This window comes from Lactuca sativa, chromosome 4, assembly GCF_002870075.4.
Source record: "Lactuca sativa cultivar Salinas chromosome 4, Lsat_Salinas_v11, whole genome shotgun sequence".
In the NCBI taxonomy this organism is placed as follows: Eukaryota; Viridiplantae; Streptophyta; class Magnoliopsida; order Asterales; family Asteraceae; genus Lactuca; species Lactuca sativa.
In genome coordinates, this window is record NC_056626.2 from 400,871,919 (window position 1) to 400,898,463 (window position 26,545).

The following is a 26,545-nucleotide window of genomic DNA, read 5'->3' on the forward strand; positions in this document are numbered from 1 at the left end:
ATAAGGAAACTCAGACCCAAAAGATTGAACACCAACTCTTCTTCCTTCAAAGCACCTTTTTCAAAAAAGAAACCCACAACATCACTTAATAAGCCTAAAATACTCACACAAGTTATGGAAATGGGATTTAGGTTTTGAGGGGGGTTGAAGGTTGGAAATGGTGACTAGAAATAAGACCATCAAGTTCCTTAAATACGATCGCACAACACAATTAGGGTTTACACTCTGATCCTAGTAAGCCCAACGTATCCTTTGCTACCCCCATTGTACTAGGTGGCCTCCGCGTCCATAATACACACATGAGTATGATGAGCATACACATACGTACGCCCCACGTACTTATTTGCCACCTTTTTCTCAATTAAGGGCTAGATTTGACAACTCAATAAAATTAAGGGTCATCAATACATACCTAATATCGGGATGTGACAAGAGAAGTGCTCCAATTGATGATCAGAATAAAAGAAGGGTAATCTTGTTCATCGGTGTTCTCGCTGTCACCATCAATTCTCGTTCTTTCTCATCGAGTTTTCTTTAATTAACTAATTTGATTATCATGATTCTTTCTATCAACCACTTACCTACTATCATTTAAAGATTTCGTTGTTCTAAAAAAATCTAAATCTTGATTGATTTTCTGATAATCGATTGAAGTTGGTATCAGATTTGGTTCACAATAATTGATCGATGGTATTAAATATTCAATAACTTTGATTGATTATTACTGATTAATACTCATGGAATAAAATTGATGGAATAAATTCTGGTCCCTTGATGATCTGTGAAGTTATCAAGAACCATGGTTTGAAGACGTAGGTGGTTTGGTAGTCTGGTTCTCAGATGTTTATGGTATGACAGTGGTGGAGTAGTTGAGGGTGTAATGGTGAAGAACATATGGAAACAGGAAGGTGGTCAATGTTGGTGTTTGGTGGTTGGAGAAAAAATAGAATATAGTATGTAGTGATATTTGGCTATTCTTATCAGTGGTAGCAAAGAGGTGGTGGTTTCAGGTTGTTGCAACTCTCAATTTGGTGGCTTGAATGAACTCTGTGAAAACATGATTTTGAAGAACTGATGAAGAACATTCAAGAACAAATGAACAACATTTGTAATTCTTGGCTAATATGGTTCTTTAATCCAAATCATCAATGAACTTATATATTTGTTAAATTGCTTAATTTTATTATTAGGATTAATGTTATATTTAATAATTTATTAACAATTAATGGATCCCGATTAATCCTCACATAGCCGATTAATCTCGACCCCAGTCCAACACCGTGCCAACATCGAGCATTTTTTGTATCCTTTATATATATATATATATATATATATATATATATATATATATATATATATATATATATATATATATATATATATATATATATAACATTCGGAATCTAGAAGGTTATTATGGAAATAAATTCCCTTTTTAGGAGCCAACTCATCGAGTTTATGACATAAACTCGACGTGTTGGAATATTTTGAGGAGCGTGTTTTGAAGGACCAACTTGTAGAGTTGGTGAAGGAAAATCGACGAGTTGAACACTGTTTGAAAAACCCTAATTTTTGGGTTTTGCAACCTATTTGTTACACCTTAACTTCCAAGTGGTGGCCTCATTCCAAGCCTCCATAACCCCTAACCTAATCTAGAAACCCTACAGCCTCCTTGAGTATTGTCAGCTCATTATGGTTGTGTTTTGGTGTGTTGGAAGCTCATTGAAGGGAAGAAAAGCTTGGTGTAAGGTGGTGGTTCAAGTAATAGCTTTCAAATTTTGACTCTCTGCTTCATTTCCATCACATTTTGGGTATAAAGTTCTAACCTTGCTTAATATTTTCTTATCCTTATTTTTGATTTTTTTGTGTTTTGGCCTCTTTTTAGGGATGGTGATGGAGTAGAGTCATTTTAGGAGTTGTTCCTTCAGATCTGAATTGGTTTTGGTACCCTTCAGCTTAAAGGTTCAATCTTTATGAGGATATTGGTGTCATGCATGCATTAAGTCATCTATTAAGTCCATTCCAAGCTTAAGAGCTTCATTTAGACATGCATGAACCTAAGGTTGACAACTTCACATGGTTTTCCATCTCAAGGAAGTCGGTTCTATGTTTTGGAGTTATGTCCTCATGGATTAAGTACTTAATGTGTTAAGAGGTGAGTTTATGAGGAACTCGGCAAGTTGGCTCCGTTTTCCTCAACATTTTAAGATTGATAGAGGAACTTGACGAGTTGGTGGGTTAACTCGGCGAGTTGACGTGGTTTTCCTGATTTGTATAGTTGATGGAGAAACTCGACGAGTTGAAGAAAAACTCGATAAGTTAGGTCAATTTGGGTCGTTGACTTTGACTTTGACTTTCGATTTATTTTTTTGACCAAGTTTGTTCCAATGGGTTCTTGAAGTAATCTGAATTGTAATAAGAAAAAATTATGGGCTTAGGATAAGGCCCATATGGGGTTGGGCTCAATTTGGAGAATTGAGCCATTAGTGGGTCTTTGTGGATATTTTGGTTTTGGACCTCAGTTTTTGTTCATGTTGGGTCACTGGCTAAAATGTTCATTTTAACCAAAGTATGGATTATAGATTATAGCTTGGAACCCAATTTCTAATTGGGTGTGTTATTGGTTTTGATAGATCGGGAGGCTGTTAGGGTAGCAGCTAGGGATTTCTCTCGAGGAGCTTCCGAATTTGAGGTGAGTTATCCTCACTCTACTTGTGGGTCGAAGGGACTAATACCGACCCATTGGATTGATATCATGTTGTGCATGATATTGTATTGTTATGATCTATTACATCGGTATCCTGGTAGATAGGATGTTGATATTGTATTATTATGATCTGTTAGATCGGTATCCTAGGAGATAGGATATTGCCATTATATTGTTATGATCTATTAGATCGGTATCCTGGTAGATAGGATGTTGCTATTGTATTGTTATGATCTGTTAGTTTGGTATCTTGGTAGATAGGATGTTGATATTGTGTTGTTATGATATGTTAGATCGGTATCCTGGTAGGTAGGATGTTTCTATTGTGCTCTTATGATCTGTTGGATCGGTATCTTGGTAGGTAGGATGTTGCTATGGTGGTGTTGTGATCTGTTAAATCTATATCCTGGTAATCGGATGATGCTATTCTTAGTGATCTGTAAGATATGCTCGTTTTTCTGTTGATTGGTTATATGTTTAATTGTTATATGTTGACATGTTATGTGTGGTTGGGTTGAGGCGGACCTGATTTGTGTTGTAGGACAATAGACCCAGGGCGTCCCGGATAGACTGAAGACTAGTAGGGCATACCAGTCAAGCCGAAGGCCCGACGAACGTTCCAGATAGGCTGAAGGCCCAAAGTGGCGTAATGGTCATGTTGTAGGTTCTGTGAGTGCACCAAATGGACTGTAGGCTGGTGGGGCGTTCCGATCAGACTGAATGCTCTGTATGCATGTTGTTATTGGTATATTTTATATGTTAGGTGTTGGTATTTTGGGCGAATTCACTAAGCTTTGTGCTTACAGTTTTGGTTTATGGTTTCAGGTACTTCAGCGGATCTTGTTTGGGTGAAGGCGTGACCGTACACATCCTCACATTTTGGACTTATGATTTTTGGGAAACACTGATAATTTGAATGTTAAAAACTATGTTGGAAGAAATTCAATTTTTTAAATAATGTTTTTGGAAACATTGGTTTTTGTAAACACTTCTATAGAAAAGGGTTGTTTTGAGTAGTTAAAATTTTATGAAATTTTATGGATGTTACAAGTTGGTATCAGAGCCTTGGTTTGTGTGAATTGGAGGAACACTCGTGTGAATCCAGTATCGAACTAAAGAAAAAGATTTTCAAAATTATTTTTTAATGGTTTTCATTATACTTAAGGAGGATGTGATGTATACGATCAGTCAGATCCAGTAAGTAGACTCCAAAATGCCATATTTTTTTTTATATTGTGATACATTAAAAAAATGCTAGTGATAGGCTAGAGATCTTCAGGAATTGCATGATAGAACTGCCTGATTTTGTGAAGCTTTAGCTCGTATAAAGTTCCCTTGTTTGGTTTTTGTGTGACGCTTTTGATGGGTTTTGAGCAAAAGAACACCCTATGTGCACATGCAACCCCCTAAAGCTTTGGATCTGGGTTTCTCTATTGTACATGCAAATTTACCCAAAGCTTGTAAACCCTAATCTAGCATACAACAAAACTAATTGAATATCAAATAAACAAGTTAGATGGATACCTTGATTGTTGATTGTAGATCTTGAAGCTTTGAGAACCTTAGCACCCCAAGTGTTGTGCCTCTAATGGATTACAAACACCAAAGTAATTGGATGAAGCAATACAGAGGAGGAGGAGGAGGAGGAGGCACAATTTCGGCTATATTAACTCTAAGGTTTCTCAGGTGGACGAAATCTGTAGCCCTAGGGAACCTTAAATAGCTGAGTTGCTAAGGTTTCAGTAAAAATCCTAATTTGATACCTTAGGCCCTAAGCAGCTCCAAGAACCTTCTGGAATAAGGCCCTTGGACGAAATCTGAGTGGGCTTCCACTCTAATTTCACCCCCCTCATTTCCATAGGGATTTACAACCCAAATTCAATTATCTTATAATTAACAGTTCCAATCCCCCTTATTTAATTAATCTTTTTTAGCCACAAAATTAATTCTTGACGAATATTAATTAAACAATATGATTTCTCTTTTAATATATTATTCATATAATATATTAATAAACCATAATAACCTCTCTCTCTCCATAAATCATCCTGTCCAGTTGCTTTGGTGAAGGCAACCCAAAAGGACCATGCACAACTGGGTCAAGTACATACCAAATATAGTTATGAACTTAGACACTAATCCAACAGTCTACCACTTGGATAAGTCTAATAACTATAAATGCTAGTATGACTTTAGGATTCGATTACCAATCGCAGTTCTCAAAACTCTTAATCTTATCAATAACATGTCCTTTAGATAAGGGATCGTATAGTCCTTCATTCTCAAGATATAGTGCGGACAATTACATGGAACATAGTCATGCTTATTGTCCAGCAGTTTGTTTCTCGATCTCTGATTCGTTTGACATAGAACATAATTAACCACATCAATCCAGCCCTGACCGATCCTGGCACATAAGTCAAACCAAATCATCGAGGGGACCATATATCTATTTTACCCTCATAGGATAAACAGAACAGATAAACTTCGACTTACATGCATATTCCATCACTCATCAAATTTTGCACAATAATGCGTTTTATAACATCAAGTTACTGATGCGATTATGCATTATCAATGCACAACCAACTTGCAAACAATAAAGCATATACCTAGGTTTAAGACCATATGATATTATCGTCTTGCGATCACTCGTGATAAATTCCATGAAGTGATGCCAGCAAGCGTGGGTCTAATCCAATGCTCAAATCTTAATTCTTAAGCACTCATGAATGTTGCAACAAACTTTTGCTATGTCTAATACGCTTTTAGACAATCTACATGCCAATTTATGACAATCTTCTTTCATACCTACTTCCAAAGTATGAGTGACTATGGAATATTCAAATAATCTTATTATTCAAGAAGTCAAAACATGCAAAGTGAAACAATAGGTAAATAATTAACACAAGACATTAACTTTACTTATAAATAATACTCCTTCATTCAATCATCAAATTTTAATTACATTTTATCTATTACATGTTTTGAAACTATCTAATCTAAACTAATATCATCCTTCAGCCCAATGCTCCTATCATGCTGCAAGTGCTTAACCCTACTCAGTCCATTCGTAAAGGGATCTGCTCGGTTATCCTCTGACGATACCCTCTTCACTACGAGGAGTCCCTCTTCTACCCGATGTCTAATAAAGTGATATTTCCTGTCAAAATGTTGGGATCTGCCATGATCCCTCGGTTCCTTGGTCCACGCAACCGCTCCTTCATTATCGCAAAAAATCTCCATAGGCTCCTTTATGGCTGGAATAACTCCAAGGTCTCTGATGAAGTTCTTCAACCATATCGCCTCCTTTGATGCATTTATCGATGCTATATACTCTGATTCGCACGTTGACTCAGCTACGGTCTCTTGCTTGGAACTCTTCCAAGTCACTGCTCCTCTATTTAGGGTAAAGACCTAGCCTGAATGAGAGTGGTAGTTTCCTCGATCGGTCTGAAAACTAGCATCACTATAACCTCTCACCCTTAATTCATCACTCCCACCGAGGACTAGAAACCATTCCTTGGTCCTCCGAAGGTACTTAAGAATATTCTTGACTGTGTTCCAATGCACTCTACCAGGGTTCCCTTGATATCTGATGACCATGCTCAAAGCGAAGGCCACATCAGGGTGAGTACAAGTCATATCATACATGATCAAGCTAACTGCGGAAGCGTAAGGTACCCGGCTCATCTCTGTTATCTCGACTTTGGTGCTTGGGCTTTGAGTCTTACTCAAGTTGACATTGCTTTGGATTGGTAACTCCCTTTTTTTGGAATTCTCCATACTAAAACGTTTTAGTACCTTTTCCAAGTAAGTATTCTGACTAAGTCCTATTAGTCTCTTACTCCTGTTTCTCACTATCCTTATTCCCAGAATATAGGCAGCCTCTCCGAGGTCCTTCATAGTGAAACACTTCCCAAGCCAGGACTTAACTTCCTGTAGGGTCAGGATGTCGTTCCTTATGAGTAGTATGTCATCGACATATAATACGAGGAAGCTAAATATACTCCCATTGGCTTTGACATATACACATGACTCATCCTCGTTTTGTAGGAAGCCAAACTCTTTGACTTTCTCGTCAAAACAAAGATTTCATCTGCGAGATGCTTGTTTTAATCCATAAATGGATTTCTCAAGCTTACACAGTCTATTAGGATGCTTCGCATCGACAAAACCCTCTGGCTAACTCATCTAAACATCTTCAGCCAACTTTCCATTAAGGAAAGCGGTTTTAACATCCATCTGCCATATTTCATAATCATGAAACGCAACTATGGCTAGCATCGCGCTAATAGAGTTTATCTTCACAACTAGTGAGAACGTCTCATCATAGTCAACTTTGGGAGTTTGAGTAAAGCCCTTAGCAACCAATCGTGCCTTATAAGTGTGCACTTTCCCATCCATGTCGGTCTTCTTCTTAAAGATCCACTTACACCCGACTGTCTTACGACCTGGCACATTTTCAACCAAATTCCAAACTTGGTTGTCGTACATGGACTGGATCTCACTGTCCATAGCCTCTTTCTATTTTGCAGACTCCGGTCCTGCCATGGATTCCTTGTAGCTGTTAGGTTCATCCAAACTTATCAGTGTACTATCATTAATAAACGTGTCACCTTCACTTGTTATATGAAAACCCACAGGTGGAACACTAACTCTACTAGAACGTCTAAGAGGTAAGGACTTGTCAATCGGTTCAACCGAAGTTTCCTCCTCGGGTTGAGCCCTAATGTTAGAGGTTACTTCATCGTTGGATTCTTGAAGCTCTTCAAGATCTATTTGCCTCCCACTGCCTCCTGGCTTATGAGTTCTCGCTCTCGGAAAACCCCTCTCCTCGTAACAAAGACAATATTGTCACTCGATCTATGGAATAGATACCCAAAGGACTTCTGTGGGTAGCTAATGAAAATACAGCACTCACTATGAGGTTTGATCTTGTCGTGAGACTCTCATCTTATGAAAGCCTTCCAACCCCAAATCTTGATATGTGCCAAAAGAGGGAGTTTTCCCTCTCCACATCTCGTGAGGTGTTTTGGCAACCTTCTTCGTAGGGAGTAAGTTAAGGATATGGGGGGCAGTCTCTAAGGCATGCCCCCAGAATGAGATAGGTAGTGAAGCACGACTCATCATGCAACAAACCATGTCTATCAAGGTTCGATTACGCCTCTCAGCCACACCATTCAACTGCAATGTTCTAGGTGGCGTCAATTGCAAAACGATTCCGAATTCCTTGAGGTAGTCATGGAATTCAAGACTAAGGTACTCTCCACCTCGATCGGATTGAAGAATCTTGATTTTCCTGCCCAGCAGATTCTCCATTTCCTACTTAAACTCTTTAAACTTTTCAAAGGTTTATGACTTGTGTTTGATTAAGTAGATATACCTATATCTGCTATAATCATCAGTGAAAGTCACATAGTAGCAGCTTGCATCCCTTGTGGTGGATCTAAATGGCCCACACACATCGATGTGTAAGAGATCCAATAAACTCTCACCCCTTTCACAAGAACCAATGAAAGGTGAGTTGGTCATTTTTCCAAGCAAACAAGACTTGCACACGTCATCATCCCTAAGGTCGAATGACTCCAACACTCCATCCTTTTGGAGTTGGGCTATGCGTTTCTTGTTGACATGTCCAAGACGACAATGCCACAAGCATGCTTTATCCAAACTATTGGAAGAATTGATATGCATTCCTAAGTTGTCTACAACCATCACAGTTTCATATATTCCATTACAAGGCAATGCTTCAAAATAGAAAACACCATTAAGATAAGAATTAATAGAACCCTTTTCATTATCAAATGAATATCTAAATCCTTGTTTATACAAACCATGAAATGAAATGATGTTTCTTTCCATTTCCGGCGAATAGCAACAGTTATTCAAATCTAGTCCTAATCCATTACTAAGAACTAAAGAGTAAACTCCAATCTTGGTGACAGGCGACCCTATTCTGTTCCCCATGATCAAGTTTATCTTCACATGCTCCACATCCTTATTTCTTCTTAGTCCATGCAAATCAGAACAAATGTGAAAACCACACCCTATATCGAGAACCCAAGAACTAGCATGCGAGTAATCATTGGATTGAATAGTATAAATACCTCCGTAGGACGGCTTGATCTTTCCGTCCTTGATATCTTGCAGATATTTCGGGCAGCTTCACTTCTATTGCCCTTTGTCATGGCAGTATTATCACTCTACATTCTTCCGGTTGAGGTGGGTGCAACGGGACCAAACATGGTTCCACTAGAAGAGGTGCCATCTTTGGACTTTCGTTTATGGTGGCTCTTAGAAGGAGCCTTCCTCTTCTTACCCTTCCCTTTCCCAATAGCCAGGAGCGGGGAAGCGGTAGGAGTAACAATTGGTGCAACAAATTTGTCTTTGAGGTTGCTCTCATCAGCCCTCAATAGGCCTTGAAGCTTCCTGAACGTGACCTCCTCTTTATTCATGTGGTAGGTCATGCAGAACTGGTTGTATCAAGGAGGAAATGAGTGAAGAATAATATCAATCACCAACTCCTCATCGAAGTTAATATTTAACTTCTGCAGGCGGTCGACATATCTTTGCATCTTTTGCAGATGAGCAGTAACAGACTCCCCGTCCCTCATCTTGGTCGTGATCATCGAAGTGATGATCTCGTATCTCTCTTGCCTGGCACTCTGGTGGTACCTGTTAAGTAAATCCTAATGCATTTGATAGGGATAAAATTCCTCGTAGGACTTTTGGAGTTTAGCAGTCATGGTTGCTAGCATGATGCACTGGACTTTCGTGGCATCACACTCATGGGCCTCAAAGGCAGCGATATCCTCGGGAGTAGCAGTGTTGACATCTACCTCCTTTAACTCATTGTCGAGGATATACTCCTTGTCCTCGTAGCGGGTAACCATCCTTATGTTGCAGATTCAATCATTAAAATTGTTTCCATTGAAGATCACCCTCCCATACAAGTTCATGAGTGAGAATGAGCCTGAAGAGTTTGAGCCGAAAGCGTTGTTGTTCGGGTTAGACATCTGAAAAAAGAGAAGAGACAAAATTTGATTAGATAAGAATCCCCAATTAAACACCCAAATGAGAAATTAGGGCTAGGACCCAACAACATTATTTGCAATATAGAAGAGGGATGTTGTAATCTAAACAACAAAATAATTTGAAGGTAAGTGAATGACGATTCACTAATTTCCACCACGAAAAACAAAATCAATTAAGTTTTAAATGTTTTGAAACTCCTAGATCCTTTGAGATTCATTGAACTTTTTAATGACATGTTTAAATCTCGATATGCGCTTCAAGTTTGTGACTGGGATACCGAGGATCATAAACAAGGTGTGAATAACCTTGCAAATGTACATGGTGCCCTCAATGTTACAGTCACATAATCAATATGCCAGTTAACCACACACGCTCTATAGATCTATGAAAAACATCGAGTCACCCTTTGCCACCTTTGCTTCGACCCAAATTAGTGTGTCAGTTATCTAAACACGCTCCACTAACGTCTTAGAAAGGGTATAAAGTGTAATTTTATGGAATAGCATCAAATTCACATTTTTCCTAAAGTAAATTAGATTGGAAATTTTATAAAAACATTTAGTTACTTTATTAATCATTATACATTTAATGAGGAATTAGCTGCCTTATCCTACCCGTTCGGCTAACGACCATCCACCAATCAAGGAAGCGGTGGGTAAGAGTGGACACCCATTAAACTGCCATTTTATATGCAACAACCTTATACCCCCTTATAGATCGACTTCGTGAATGAGGCCTACTAACGATAAGACTAGCATTTATCTTATACATATATAATAATTATTCTTATAATATAATAATAGTATAGGGTTGAATTTTTAACTTGTAGAATTCTAGGGTTTGGAATTTAATTATTTCAAAATTAAACTTTTAATCAAAAATTTAAATTCCAAAAGTTGAGGGCAAGTTTTGAATCATTTCAAAACTATCTAGATCAAAATTCAAATAAAACAATTAAACGATTAATTGGTGGTAATCTAATTTTTACATGATCCAATTTTATACAAGATAATTGATCAAATAATTCAAATAATTAAGATTTATCATATAAGGCAATAATTATCTAATTAAATAATAAATATCTTTTATTTTGACTAAGATAATCACAAAGAATCAATAAACTTCTGATTTTATTAATCAAAAACAACTTTGGTAATTATCCCAAGTCAAAATAAGCCAAAATCCCGAAAATCCATATGTCTGAAAGCCCGAATCGTCGAGTTCATCCTACTCGTCGAGTACGTCATAGGACTCAGAGATTCTTTCAAGCAGATGGCATAAAAATAAATTTTAAGCAATGAATAAACACACCATGGATCAAATACAATAGAAACCAAACAAGGTTCTGATACTACTGATGGGTTTTGAGTAAAAGAACATCCTATGTGCACATGTAAAACCCTAAAGCTTTCGATATAGGTTTCTCTATTGTACATGCAAATTTATCCAAAGCTTTTAAACCCTAATCTAGCATACAAAAAAACTAATTGAATAGAAAATAATCAAGTTAGATGAATATATACCTTGATTGTTGATTGTAGATCTTGAAGCTTTGAGAACCTTAACACCCCAAATGTTGTGCCTCTAATGGATTACAAACACCAAAGCAATTGGATGAAGCAAGAGATAGGAGGAGGAGGCACAATTTTGGCAATAGTAACTCTAGGGTTTCTTAGGTGGCCGAAATTTGTAGCCCTAGGGGTCCTTAAATAGTTAAGCTTCTAGGGTTTCAGTCAAAACCCTAATTTGATAGCATAGGCCCTAAACAGCTTCGAGAACCTTCTGGAATAAGGCCCTTGGACGAAATCTGAGTGGGCTTCTACTCTACTTTCGTCTCCCTCATTTCCATCGGGATCCACAACCTAAATTCAATTATCTTATAATTGACAGTTCCAGTCCCCCTTATTTAATTAATCTCTTTTAGCCACAAAATTATTTCTTAATTAATTCTTGACCAATATTAGTTAAATAATATAATTTATCTTTTAATATATTATGCATATAATATATTAATAAACCATAATAACCTCTCTCTCTCTCTCTCCATAAATCATCATGTCCAGTTGTTTTGGTGAAGGTAACCCAAAAGGACCATGCACAACTGGGTCAAATAAATACCAAATATAGTTATGGACTTACACACTAATCCAATATCTTTCATGTGTGAACTGGCTAGTGAGTGGATACACTAAGTCACATGCTACATGGTTTAAAGGAGATCGATGATTTCATAGGCTTTCAACTAAAGTTGCACGTGCGATGCTGGGAATCTGAGATAGATGATTTCATAGGAGGACAAGTTAGATCTTATTCATTTTAGTTTCAGTTGGATCCTCTGCATGAATGTTGCTTGCTTTGTGCTTTGTGGAACCCTAGGTTAGCCTAGGGAGTCCTTTAGAGTGTTAATTTCGCTATTGAGCAAGTCTCGAGAGTATTTTATGAGTAGGTCAGAGAGGACCCGAGATAATTATTGAGGAAAGTAAGGATAGGTGTGGAATATAGTATTGGGCCCATACTATTGAAACTATAGGCTCCATACTCGATTCAAGGAATATTTTGGGGAATCTAAGAGCTCGTCAGGGAAGATATCATGGTTGGATACCATGGTTTGAGGAAATGGTTATGTATCTTTTGATCTTTTGGCTTGGGTTGCTCAAGCGAGGATGGGTTTTGATGTTTGTTTAGGCCCTGTGGTGAAATTGATGTGGGTTGAGTGGTTCAAACAAACCCAGATGAGTATGTTGATTGGAAGTCTCGAGGGTTTTGTTAGAGGTCATGCCTCGAGCCTTGAGACACGGGGAGGAAGTAGTTGATATGATCAGCTTGGAAATTTCATCGGGAATTTAAGTGGCAGATTATCGAATTAGATTGTCGTTATTGGTGGCAAGGATCTTTTCCTTCAGATTTCCAACTTCGAAGGAGTGGGCAGGCTTGTGACCTCCCAGGTTAGGTTGGATTCTCAGCTTGAGGTCTGCTGGTCGTAGTGGTTGGCGATAGCATGTTAGCATTGATGTATACAAGTGGTTTAATGTGGCACAAGTACCTTAGCGATGCGAGTAAGGGGCGTATTCTTGGGAGATAGGAAAGCTAGTGCCAGATTGTCATATGGGTTTCATGTTAGGGTGTATGTTTGGATTGTAAATTGGTAGTTTCCTATGCTTTGTAAGTGGTTATTATTGGAAATTCAGAGGCTTTCAACTGAAGTTCAGGTCTCTTTTGGGGTTCGTGTGACCCGTATCTGGAGCACCATTCTATGAATGATATTCATTTCATGGTCAAGTATAGCCATACCTGGATAGGCTGCTTAGGTTATGCTTTGGTATCACCACCAGTGGGCAATGGTCCGAATTCTAAGTGGGGGAGAATTATGATTCTCAGGTTGAGCGTCAGTTATTGAGGGTTCTGTCAGTTCATTGTTTGGACTGCTACTTTTAGATTTGTTTGGAAGATGTTGGTTGGAACCCTTTTCAGAAGCGGGTGTGTTCAGCTCTAAGTGGGTTCTGGATTCTCTGGTTTAGGTGTTAAGGTGTCCTAGACCATTGGTCGTTGAGTTCATTATTCTGTGGGAATTCTCCGAAGGATTTAAGTGGTGATAGTTAAAGGTCAAGGAATGTGTCAGCTACCCTCCTGTTCAGTATATTCTATGTTCCTTCAGTCTTCAGGTATGGTTACCCTCAATGGTAGTGTGGGAGCTTGGTTCATAGTAGACTTAGGTTTTGGTAACCTACATGATCGTCTTAGAGGTTTTCTCGGGCTAGTGGTGTAGTGATGGACTTTGTTTAGTCTCACAAGTATGGGGTCTTGTTTGACTAATCATGAGGATATTTCTTGTTTTAAGTAAGGTGGCATTTTCGATTATCTCTGGTGTTTCTTTTCTTTTCAGATGAGACTACAGGTTTCTGAAGTACGTGTATGGGAGTGCTCCTTGTGAGCTGAGCAAGAGGGCATTTGGGCTCTTGGTCCAAATTATGTGCATGGTTCCCTTGGGTTTCAGCTTCCAATTTGGATCAAGATTGCAATCGTTATTCTATCCATGGATCGTATGTGACTTTGATTTCATAAGGTTTTGATTGGTAGTTGTCTTGTGGTGCTTAGTTGGCATTATAAGGTAGTTGTTTAGGTTACTTCAAGGTTTTGATTGGTAGTTATAGTCTGTTAGATCGGTATCCTGGTAGATATGATATTGATATTCTGATTTTATGATCTATTAGACCGGAATCCTGGTAGATAGGTTGTTGTTGTTGTGTTTTTATGATATGTTGGATCGGTATCCTGGAAGATAGAATGTTGCTATTGTTCTGCTATGATATTTTAGATCAGTATCCTGGTAGATAGGATGTTGCTATTGTGTTGTTATGATCTGTTAGATCTGTATCATGATAGGTAGGATGTTGCTATTGTGCGGGTATGATCTATTAGATCGATATCGTGGTAGGTAGGATGTTGGTATTGTGTTGTCTTGATCTGTTAGATCGGTATGCTGGTAGGTACGATGTTGCTATGGTGCTGTTGCGATCTATTAGATCTGTATCCATGTAATAGGATGATGTTATGCTTAGTGATATGTTAGATCTATCTGTTTGTCTATTGATTGCTTATATTTTTAATTGTTATGTATATGTTGACATGTTATGTACGGTTGGGTTAAGGCAGGCCTGCTTTGTTCTAGAGGCCAACAGACCTAGGGCGTCCCAGATAGACTGAAGACCAGTGGGTCGTACCAGTCAAGTCGAAGGCCCGGGGAATGTTCCAGATAGGCTGAAGTCCCGAGGTGGTGTACTAATCATGTTTTAGGTTCTATGAGCGTACCAGATGGACTGTAGGCCAGTGGGGCGTTCCAGTTAGACTGGAGTCTCTGTATGCATGTTTTTATTGGTATATGTTATCTGTTGGGTGTTGGTATTTTGGGGGAACTCACTAAGCTTCGTGCTTATAGTTTTGGTTTATGGTTTCAGGTACTTCAGCGGATCTTGTTTAGGTAAAGGCGTGAGTGTACACATTCTCACGTTTTGGACTTATGATTTCTAGGAAACTTTGATAATTTGAATGTTGAAAGAAATTCCGATTTTTAAATAATGTTTTTGGAAACAGCGTTTTTTGCAAACTCTTCTATAGAAAAATGGTTATTTTGAAGAGTTTAAATTTTATGAAATTTTATGGATGTTACAATATATATATATATATATATATATATATATATATATATATATATATATATATATATATATATATATATATATATATATATATTGACATATTTTATGATGACTTGAGGGCGATCCAGCTATGTGCTATAGGCCAATATACTTGTGGCAGACAAATTTTATGCTAAAGACCATGAATGACCAGCCTTGTGCAAAAGCATAAAGGGGAGGACCAGTTTTATACTGAAGGTTGGGGCAGACCAACTTTGTGTTGAAAGGCAAAGGGACGTTCCATCTTTATGTTGAAGGCCAGGATGGACCGACTTTGTGCTTAAGACCAAAGGGGCCGATCAACTTTGTGTTAAGGGCCGTGAAGGACCAGCTTTTTGCTAAAGGCTATTATTTGTGAACATTGAGCTTTGTGGTGTCATGCAATCCGTGTGTGCATTCTTTGTATATTGTTGTGTGTGTTATTTTGGGAAACTCACTGAGCATTGTGGTGATAGTTATGGATTAGTTGTGTGCATGTATTTTTCAGATCGTGGGAATGCGAAAGCACAACTTTATACACTCACATTAACAGTTTAAGATTTAAGATTCCACGGTGCTCTATTTATAACTCTGATTTTGGATTTCGGTTTATGAACAAACGGTTTCATTTTAGTTACAACTTTATGAACTTTGATATTTATTTTTATTTAAAAATAAAAATTTTATATGGTGGAAATTGGAATGTTACACCTGTTGGTAAGAATTTCCATTAGTAAGTTAGTCAAACCAGGTCGAAGTATGTACCGCCAAAAGTGTGTCGCTATTCCATCAATGTTTTAAGGTCGTTAGTATTCCGTTGGCAATCCGTCAGTTACCAACCAGCTAAAATGCGACAACCTCAAATTCAAATCCGTCACTGACGAGCACCTCCGAAGAAATAAAAATGTATTTGGTTGTCATAAATGCCCCCTTTTATAGTAGTGAAATAAGAATATACATCAAAACGAATATGTAAAAAATTATCATTCTAAAAAAAATCAATTTTGTGTAAACCTACTTCTTAAAAACACAGTTGTAAAAGAAAATATACCAAAAGTTTGAAAAAACTATTTATCTAAACAAACCAAATTTTAGAAAAAAATGTATATTCTTATCCCTATTATGCACCCTCCATGATGATATATAGATGTATGTGTGATTGATCCACACAGACATTTGTTTCGTGATAGAGGCGCATCAAGTAATCAAGGTTTTAGTTATAACATCTTTTAGAGAACATATAAAAGTAAATTGAAAATTTGGATCAAATTTTTTATTAAAGGGGGCGAATATGAAAAATCTAAATTTCGGTGGGTTTGTCATTCCAATTTCCAAAGAAAAAACAAGGATAATTTTGTGAATTTTTTCATACACAAACCATTTCTATCTATTTAAAAACTACAAGAACTCAACAAAAAAAGTAAAGTAGTTAATGTGCTTTAATAATTTGTAACTCTGTGAAATGTTATAATATATCGATAATTATCGTTGTTTAGTTTACATGTGTTTATTGTACCAAGTATGTCTTCAGATTACTTTCCACGGTTGGATGTATTGGGGTTGACTCTATTTTAATAAGCAGAGTGGAGGTCACAACCGGCCTCACTACGCTCGCTAGCCAACTTGAAACATCCCCCCCTAGCACTCGATATGGGGGTGGCTACTAGGTACTCGTCAAAGTGTTGGCGTGAAGAGAGAGAAACAACAACACATTGTGATTGGTTGGACCAAATTGCAAAAAGACAAATGTTGAAGAAATTACTAGGAATTTCGAATGAGAAGACGAAAAGCAAAGATGTTCCAAACACCAAGAACAAAATCCAATGAAGGAGTTGGGTAATGAAAGAGACTTCAACTTGAACAAAATCCAATGAAGGAGGTGGGTAATGAAGGAGACTTCAACTTGTATTGACAAAAAAAATGTTTTAGGGTTGCGAAGTCAGAGAAAGCGGCAGCAAGGTTCTAATTGCAGGATGAATGATGAAGGGTTACAAAGTCGAAGGGAAGGGAGATGTCGTTATTCAAAGGGTTTCACGAAGCGAAAAGAGGAAAAGGAGAAAAATATATTTGTGTGTTTTCTTAGTTCCAGACGAAGAAAGGATATCAATCATTTGGATAGAGAATCTATAAACTAACCTTAGATGAAAAGGTGGAGGCAATGGCGGAAAAAATTGCATAACGTCAATCAGTTAATTAAAAATGTAGAGAAAGAGGAGGGTAATGAAGGAGGTCATGTAGGGTTGTTGGTGCTCCATTGATAAAGAAAAAGGAGGTATTTAATGGGAGAGGATTTGGATTGCAAAATGTTTGTGGTTTAAAAAATAATATATGTTTAATATTCGTGTATAAAAGATGTTTGTATATTAAAATGAAATAATTAATTTAATTAAATTAGAAAAAGAAAATTAAAAAAATGAAATGTTAGGAATATTATCACTTCCTACAAAATATTAAGATTAGATGCTAATAAAAAATAAAATGACCCTAAAAAATCTTAAATGGCAAGGTGTTAGAATGTTAAGATTCTCGGTAGCCTTAATGTTAGTCATATGAATATTAGTCATCTTGAATAGGGTTTCCACCGCATATGAGGTCTCCCATAGAAAAACTCACATACTTACGTTAGGGCATCTCCAACCGACCTCCATATTCCATTTCTTCTTCCATTCTTCTCCAATCCTACCCTATTTTCACCTCTATTTTTGGAGATATGAATAGTATTTTCCCATATATGGGGGAATACTATTCATATATCTAAAATGGAGGTGAAATTTGGTTGTCAATTTTAGTCTCTCTTATTTTTATTTTATACATTTCTAATTTATTTTATCTACTAATTATAATTTAAATGCAATATTTAATATTTATAATATCATGTTGTATACTAATTTATATTAATTAATCATAAATATAGAGTTTAATTAGTAGAAAAGTGTATTTGACATGGATTAGGGTTGGACATGGGTTGAAAATGTTCTTAGCAAATATCAACCTAAAAAAACATGAAATTTTATGCTACAAAACCAAACCAAAGGAGGTAAAAGTAATTATGAAAGATTCTACTTCGTGTATTTACTTAATTCTAACAAGTTTATAACCATTGCAACATATAAATATGATATTCAAACTCGGAGTTAACAGGTTACTGATATGATTTGTATCTCTCATTCTTCATGTATCGTGCAAGCTCAGCATTGCCCGAACTTCCTTTGTATGCGTCATACTCACTCCACCATTTCATTAAGCTGCTTCCTTCCAAGAAAACATCCGGTGACAATGATTTTTCGTTGATTGCACCCAAAAGATATACCTCAAAGTCAAACTGATCGGTGTCAGTTGTGGTGCTGCTTAGATCTCCATTCTTTAAGTCTGTTAGTGAAATCAAGGCCTCCTCTACATGCGCCCAGAAACAAGAATCCACAGTAAGACTAGCAGCCTTCGTTCTTACCTTCTTTTCATCCTCCGACAACTTCTGTAACAACTCGAAGTGTTCCGGTCGATTCGCTATGTAGTTCTTTCTGCCACTTTTATAGTAATCGGCTATGTCTAGTGGCTCCATGATCCTTCTGTAGTTCGTTCCATTGTAGAGCCAGCGCATACGCGACATTAGATCACTATTTTTAACGGTTTCCTTCCAATACTGCTCCTGGAAACGTTGCAGTTTGATGATTACATCTTTGCTCTCGAATTTGTCTGTGATATCGGCATTTTTGTATGCATCATAATAACCCCCTTTCGATCTTCGGGTCTTCATGTACCATTCCATCAATGTCAAGTTTATCTTCGTGTCGTTTAGCTTTCTTGCGGGCTCGTATACATTCTTCATTTTGATCATCTTCACTTGTTTCTTTTCAATTTTATCGATAAAATCGTTCGAAATATTATGCAACATACCGATTTCTTGAAACTGGAAAAGAATCCCGGCCCTTAATGGACTCAAGTGAGATTCGCTGAAATCCGAAGGCCCGCGATACAATATTTTCTTTCTAATCGAAACCAGTTCTTTACTATAATCGTGCGTTTGGTCGTTTCCAGCATTTGGTGACACCATAGCGTCAAGAACTGCCAAGATCGCATCTTGATCTTCAAAAGCTGTGTGCCCACCTGATTCTGTGCAGAAAAGGAAAGTGCCGAAAGGCTTGTATTGACTATTCGATGAGAAAAAACTAGCAAGAAAATCTGTCTTCGCGACCACATTCAGGAAAGACGATTTCCATTGTGGGCGTTCAGAGATGGCGCCTTGGAGATGTTGGTTACCAAGAAGGGGAGAACCAAAAGTTATGCAAATCGGGCGTTTGGTAGTTTTTGAACCTTTGGATTCTTCCACATCTGCATAATGTTGATGCAATAGCGTGTAAAGAATGGAAAGGTATCCACCCAGACCACATCCGGTGACAACCAGCGGTTCATTTATAAGCTGAAAAAAGAAAGATTTAAACCATTAAGAACAGATACTACATTTGATCTTGAGTTCTGAATCTGCTAAAGAAAAGATACCTGATTTGAGAGCTCGGAAAGCTCTTTAAAATGAAGCTCAAACAACTCAACAGCAGCTTTGTTAATGGATAATTTGGGGTTGAGTTTTGTCGAAATGAAGTCAACGACTTTATGCTTATCTGATGAAACCAGATCTTCTCCATTACGAAAACGAATTTTATAATCAGACAAACAGTTGAAAGCCAAAACTTTGATCCCAGAAGGATTCGTGTGAAGTTGATAAGTGGAAGAAGTTTTGGCAGTTGCTCCAAAAGCATCTTGAATAACATCTATGCTGACAAGAAACTTGCCCCCTTCGACTTCACTACTGAACCTGCAAGTTGTTATGAAACTTATTTTCAAGATTCAATATTTTTATGATGAAAGAGATAAAGATCGATGCAAATCTAGCTTACATCTTTTGGCTCATCTTCTGTCTTGTTTCTTTTTAAGAAACTTTCTGGTGTGTTTCTTTCAGATGTTGAAGACGATGGAACGAAGCTTTCAAAGATTCGTTGTGGCAATAATGTAGATGTCAAGAATGATTTATTTATAACTAGGTTACAACCCGTGGTAACCACGGATAAAAAAAATAATATTGATAATTAAACACTATTGATAATTTTAAATCGTAATCACCAATCAAAGATTTGCAAAAGAAAATTATTAATTTACAAAGATATAAGTTTTGTCTGAAATTAAAAGATAGTAAAATAAGTCATTCTTAAGTTGATTTATCCATAACAATAGTTTAAAATAATATTAAAACAATAATTATATTTAATAATTATTATAATATTATATATAGAAGGTTGTTTATAATGCAATTATTTCAATAAAATATATAAAAATAGAGTATATTATACATCGTTAAAAAATAACTTTTTTAAAAAAATTATTTGTTTTACAATTATTAACAATCATATGTCTGTTCCTTGAATAATGCTATAACAAACAACCAACTTAAGTTTGTTTGATTTACTTCTAATTTTTTTTTCATAATTGTTGTTTTTGATGTTGTTGTTCAACTTTGTGCAGTTTTTTTAAACTTCAAATTATTTTTTCTTTATATATAATTTAAAAAATAAAGTTCATAGTTTTTCTTTGATAACATTAAATAATAATTTTATTTTAGTCTTTCTTTTTTTGAAATTGAAACACATATGATCACAAAACAAACACGCTAATAAAATAATCATCACTAATATGATTTTTTCTTTTACAACCTAATAACATTCTTGAAACCTAATAACATTCTTGACCTCAATTCGTGATAGAATACACACATAAATATGTAGTGTAGGTAATACAGAAAACAAATAAGAACAACCACCATCACAAAAAAATCTCCTAATTTCTATAAACAACCTTTATTAATGATACCTTAAACTAAGACCAAATTCTTTATTAATGATACCTTAAACTAAGACCAAATTTCCTAAAAGTATAATAGAAAAATCTGTAAACGGGGGGAAGTTGGGGAATAAGAACTATTGGATTTAAAGTTGGAAATGATCATAAACCTTCTCATAATGATTGCACCTTCATTGTGTTTTTAAACATATCCATACTTTAGAACCGATACAGGTTAATCTTTACAAACAAATACATCTCAACTTTTACATTTGATCCATTCAACATGTACACACCATGATTTTGCATGCTGTAAAATTTAAATTTTAGAAATTATGTTTTATAAGAGGCATTCATTATACATGTATCTTAAATGCTTCTCATTTAGGATAGGATCGTCGTTGGTCCTTCTTTCACTAATGATCTCACCATATTCGGGTAGTTCTCACGAACGCGCAAGGGACTATCCTTTCTATCGCTTGCCTTTTCTTTTCACTCTCAAGACAAGGCTCTCTCTCTTTTATAAAGAGAATATGGAATTCAAAGGGATCAAATACGAAAGGATACTCTGAATAATAGAACTCTAATGAAATATATGATCAACCAACACGTCCTTGCACGGCTCGACTCGTTCTTCGATCCCTGCTTCCCCCTTCCCCCTCTCCCCGTTCTACCGTCCAAAACAGGCCGCATGGAGTATAGCCAAGTGGTAAGGCATCAGTTTTGGTACCGGCATGCAAAGACCCTTCAGACAAATGTGGTTAATCGAAAGAAGAAAATGTATAATCCTTATTATATATGGAGGTTAACTTTTTATTGTAATCATGTAGAACAATTTTATGGCATGAATACCCTAACAACAAATTGATAAGGGTACCTTCTAATTTCTCTTCGAAGTGAGGTTCATGTTTATAACTTTAGCTTCACATCTAGAGGCTTGCTGCTTGATAGAACTTAATGTAAAAGTATCCCTGCTCCATGAAAAGAAGAAATATTCAATACTTAAAAGCAAAATGAAAAATGTTTATGCATGTATAATTATAAAACCTTAGAAACAAAATACCACATTCACAGTACTCCCGAATTCCACCTATTTTTATATTAACATCCCAATCGGATTGACAAATCAAATTGTTCAAAACATTTTTGCCATTGCCACACACAAATATATAATCATATGCACATAATTCACTCTCTACTTTGCAATGACCAATATACCCCTCCCCTCCCCTGCCACAGCCATACTTTCCTGCCATGTTTTATGGTCAAAACAATAACATACATCCATAAAATCATTTTAACTTTGGCCTTTTCTACTAAAAGAAAAAGGCAACAATGGTTGTATCTCCTTTAACCACTATAACACCAGATAAAACCAAAATCAAAACTTTACCCTTGTTAATCGACATAGAACACTACTTTTAACAGCTTCATAATTCACAAGAACACACAATCAAATTCCGACCTGAAGAAAATCCATGAAAGAAGTCGAACAACAAAAAAAATACCTAATAAATTAATTGGTTTAGCAATGGGAGTCAAAGTATAAATACAAAAAAGCAAACCTTAACAAAATCAAAGAAAACCCTAGAAATTAGGCCTTACACATGTAGGATTCTTCATCATCTAAGAAGAGCCATCGATCGATATAGAGGAAGAACCATCAATGCAATGGTGGTGATAGACTTATATAAACCGTGTTGATGTAGGGTTTCTTACAGAGAGCTGGAAAGATAGAGGGTGATTTGGTTTCCAAAAAATAGAAGGCGAAATTGGGGGAGAGATTATCGTTGACTGATAGATGATTTGTAGTTCAATTTCAATGTGTCATTAAAAGCGATTATGGGATAACTAAAAGGAGAAGGGCAAAATAGGTAATCAACTTTGTAAAATACTGGGCTGAGAAGATGCCACATAGGATTAAAAGGTTTCTTTTATTAAGATAGGGGATGCACAAGAATTCGTTGGTATCGGGGTGTGTCTAATCCATACGAAAGTTCGTGATGATTACAATTTTTTTTACTTAAATGTGGAGGGTTTTAAGTTGCAAGTTCTTTTCCAAAAGTCGTCGATGAAATCTTTATTTATTTAAATTTGTGTAAATTACATTTTTATTGTATGTTTAATGTTTTCATGCTCCAAAGGACTTATCTTCACTGTCAGTCATTGGGTCAAGGCGTTAAGCCTGTGTAAAATGACAAATATGTCCTTTTCTTTTTAAATTTGTTGTTAATTTTGGTTAAAAATCTTTTTTGTATGGAGCCCAACCACTCACATATCTTCATCAAATACTTCATTTTCGTCCCGATGCTTTTCAACACTATTATGCACTAATTAAAACATATAATTAATAATTTATTAACATTCATCAAGCATCCCTTGTGTGAAGATAATCCAAACTTGGAGATGAAACAGTCACCATAAAACACTGTCTTGAAGGGGATCTCATGTTTTGACTAAAAACATCTAAGTCGTTTGAAACAGGAACTAAACTTGAAGAGAAAGGTGTCATTGAAGGAAGATGAAGATAGATGGGTGGGCTCATAGAAAAGTCAATAAGACAAAATTTAATAATTGTATGTAAAAGTAAACGCAAATCTGTTATTTTATACAAACTTAACGTCCTTTCTTAACAAAATTAGACTGGGGTGGCAAATATGTGAGAATAAAACTTTTACAGGGTCCGACGGAGATGTTAGAATGAAAAGTTATTGCACCACATGGACGAAAAAGTGTAATTTACCTTTGAATTATTAGGCTATCGGAGTGGATAGAAACTCACGCGTGGAACGCCTACGTGGCATCCAAAAGACCCGTGAACACCACCCCAAGAGCTGGTGACTTGGGCGTGGCGTGAGTATCCGTGAGTGCAAAGACGAACCAAGACGAACAATAGGAGATAAGTAGCCGCAGCAACGTCGCTTTCCTCCCTTTACTTTTTGATTGAAGTTACATCTATGGTCCCTGGAAATATTTTTTTATCTCTTATTATACCCTTATACTTCTATTTAAATTAAATTAAACCCTCAGCCCCACACATATATATCACCATATTTTAAATAACAAATTAAGTGTATTGTACTAATAATTAGACAATGGAGGTGTTAAATGAAAATTTTAAGTATATTATACTGAAATTAAAGAATGGATAATTATTATTTGAATTATAACATAGTGTATATATATATATATATATATATATATATATATATATATATATATATATATATATATTATCTAACATAATGTTAAGAAAATGAAAAAATAAAAAAGTGAATGATGTTAGTGGTGACCATTTCCATAGTGGAGTGGGTTGGTGGTGAAGGTGACGTGGCACAGAGGTGGCACCACTTTTCCGGTGAGTTTGTAGTGACCACTCCATATAGCCTTAGAGTCTTCGGATTAGGATGTACGAGAATTATTTTTCTTTATTTTGTGACAGTTTATCAATAAATATCTTCAAAATTATTCTGTAAACTATTTGTTTTTAAAATGATGCGTACCGACAATAATATGTTATGATGAGACCTTTTGATCGTTTCTGTTGTTTGGTCATCCCTTCAAACACTAATTGGATGTGTGTTCTCTCTCATATCTAGGCCCACACGTAGAGTTGATTGGTTCAAATTGATCTACATCGATGTGTGAACTTTCCACTTTAACAAAATTTCGGTTCATCATTTCATGTATTCTTTCGCACAGCCATATTCGTATAAAAATTATAGTAAATTACACATTTGATCCTTGTTGTTTGCTCAAATTAACATTTTTGGTCCTAGCTAGTATTGGACTTTTAATAAGGCTAGTGTTTATGGTTTGCATTTCTTGAACCGGAGGTCCCCGACCATAGCTCCATCTAGTTAGATCTGTTAGATCCCTTTGAAAATACCAATTTACCCTTGTTAGAGAAGCCCTAGAGTATCAGATTTAATATCCCTTCGGTTTGTCTTCTTATCGCTAACACACCACCATCATTTCCTTTGTTTTATTTTAACCAATCATACCCTTGTTGGAATTGAAATCGAATTGGTTTTGAGAAAGTCGAATCATGTCGTTTGAAAGAGACGATACAACTCAAGTATCCAACACCGAAAAAGACTTCGAAGAATCTCACAACTTTAATAATGCCATCGTCGATTTAACTGCTCGAGAGGTCATCGTTTAGCATCGAACCATGCTAAATGATGATGGTAATGGTCCGTAAGGGAGATTGTCTTAGTTAAGAAAATTACGTTGATTTCTCCTAAAATTCTTGTGAGTGACTTTTTTATGGAAGATAGCGTAGATGCAAACCATATGGATGGATGGTGGGTGGGCAGGATTTTGAAGAAACAATGGACAATATTCTTATTGTATTTTTAGTGTCCAAGGGAAAAATTATGTTCCCATTGCAAATGTTAAGTCCCCACCAAGAATTGGACAATGATATGTGGGTTTACTCAAATAAATAACATGTTTTCTATCCACTGTGATATTGTTTGGTAATGATTGTGTCAAAGCAATGTCTTCAATTTGCTTGGTAATTTATATGTCTAGAATTAGGTTAGCAAGTTTGATAATGGTAAAGTCTGAAATATGTTATGTTTGCTTGGTAATGTTGTGTCCATACTTTTCTTGGTAACTAGACTAACTTTTGTCTACTTCTTTTTTGTTAGATTAGGTGTCTAAGCTCATAACTATAATTGATATGTATTTGACCCGATAGTAGCATGGTCCTTTTGGGTTGCCTTCACCGGAGCAATTTGATAGGATGGATATTTGAGAAAGAGGTTATTTCTGATTTATTAATATATTATATGAAAAATATATTAATTGAGAAATCATATTATTTAATTAGTATTGATCAAGAATTAATTTAGTGATCAAAAGAGACTGATTAAATTTATAGGGACTGATTAGGTAAATCAGTAATACTTGTAGTTTTGGCTAATGATCCATGTTGATTAGGGATGGGTTAAATGTATGTGAGAGTCCATGAATAGTTAGTCCAAAGGGCCTATCATATGGATCATTGGAATATCTAAAGGTTTAGGTAAATTAGGGTTTTATGTATGAAACCCTAGAAAATCCACACTATAAAAGTAAACCCTAACATACCTAAAATCGGCCATAAGAATTCCAAGGTGAAACCCTAGCCGATTGTGTGCTTCCTAACCTCTCTCTCATAAGCCTCCTCTTGTTTTGGTGTTTGTGAGACATTTGAGGTATCACACTTGAGGTACTAAGCTCTTGAAAGACCAAGTTCTACAAGCTGCAACAAAGAGGTATTTATCTAACTTGTTTTATGTTGTAAATCTCTATATTGTATGCTAGTTAGGGTTCATGCTTTAGAAAAATGAAAATTGCATGTATAACTTGAGAAAACTTAGATCCACAACATTAGAGTTGTATGTGCACCTTATGATTGTTATAGTGCTCAAAACCTATCAATGGTACCAGAGCATAGAGTGTTCTATTATATTGATACAATTGTATTGTTTTCAAAGCTGGAAAAATTTCATTTTTGGCTTCTAACTGTTGGACTCGACGAGTCCTATGAAGGAACTCGACGAGTAGGGCCAACTCGACAAGTCCATTACTTGGCTCGACGAGTTGGATCATTTGTTTGCAATTTTTTCGATTTTTTGGCCAGATTTGGATTAGGATCATTACCACAAACTATTTTGATTGATAAAATTCGATTTTTCTGATAACGTAATGAGTATCCTCATCCAATTGAATGATGATTTTCAAACTTTAAGATAATTACTTGATTTTATGAAAACTAATTATTTGTAAAATTTGATTTGAATCATCT

The 26,545-nt window shown here is 36.1% G+C and overlaps 1 protein-coding gene and 1 long non-coding RNA gene across 2 annotated transcripts; both read right to left on the reverse strand.

Moving 5' to 3' along the window:
* Positions 1-17,957: 17,957 nt before the first annotated feature.
* Positions 17,958-19,956, reverse strand: LOC111891793 (senescence-associated carboxylesterase 101). Its single transcript, XM_023887852.3, has 3 exons — positions 19,812-19,956; positions 19,417-19,729; positions 17,958-19,336 (listed from the first exon to the last, which is right to left on the reverse strand). The coding sequence occupies exons 1-3, from the start codon at positions 19,823-19,825 to the stop codon at positions 18,062-18,064; spliced, it is 1,602 nt and encodes a 533-aa protein (XP_023743620.1). The 5' UTR covers positions 19,826-19,956; the 3' UTR covers positions 17,958-18,061.
* A 963-nt stretch (positions 19,957-20,919) lies between these two features.
* LOC111891801 (uncharacterized) lies at positions 20,920-22,741 on the reverse strand. The gene is made up of 3 exons (XR_002850326.3): positions 22,354-22,741; positions 21,626-21,719; positions 20,920-21,493 (listed from the first exon to the last, which is right to left on the reverse strand). It is a non-coding gene; the product is annotated as an uncharacterized LOC111891801 (long non-coding RNA).
* Between the last annotated feature and the right edge of the window lie 3,804 nt (positions 22,742-26,545).

Coding starts and splice junctions, on each gene's coding strand:
- LOC111891793 (XM_023887852.3), bottom strand. Junction 19,337..19,416: donor TTTCCGAGCTCTCAAATCAG/GTATCTTTTCTT, acceptor TTCTTTTTTCAG/CTTATAAATGAACCGCTGGT.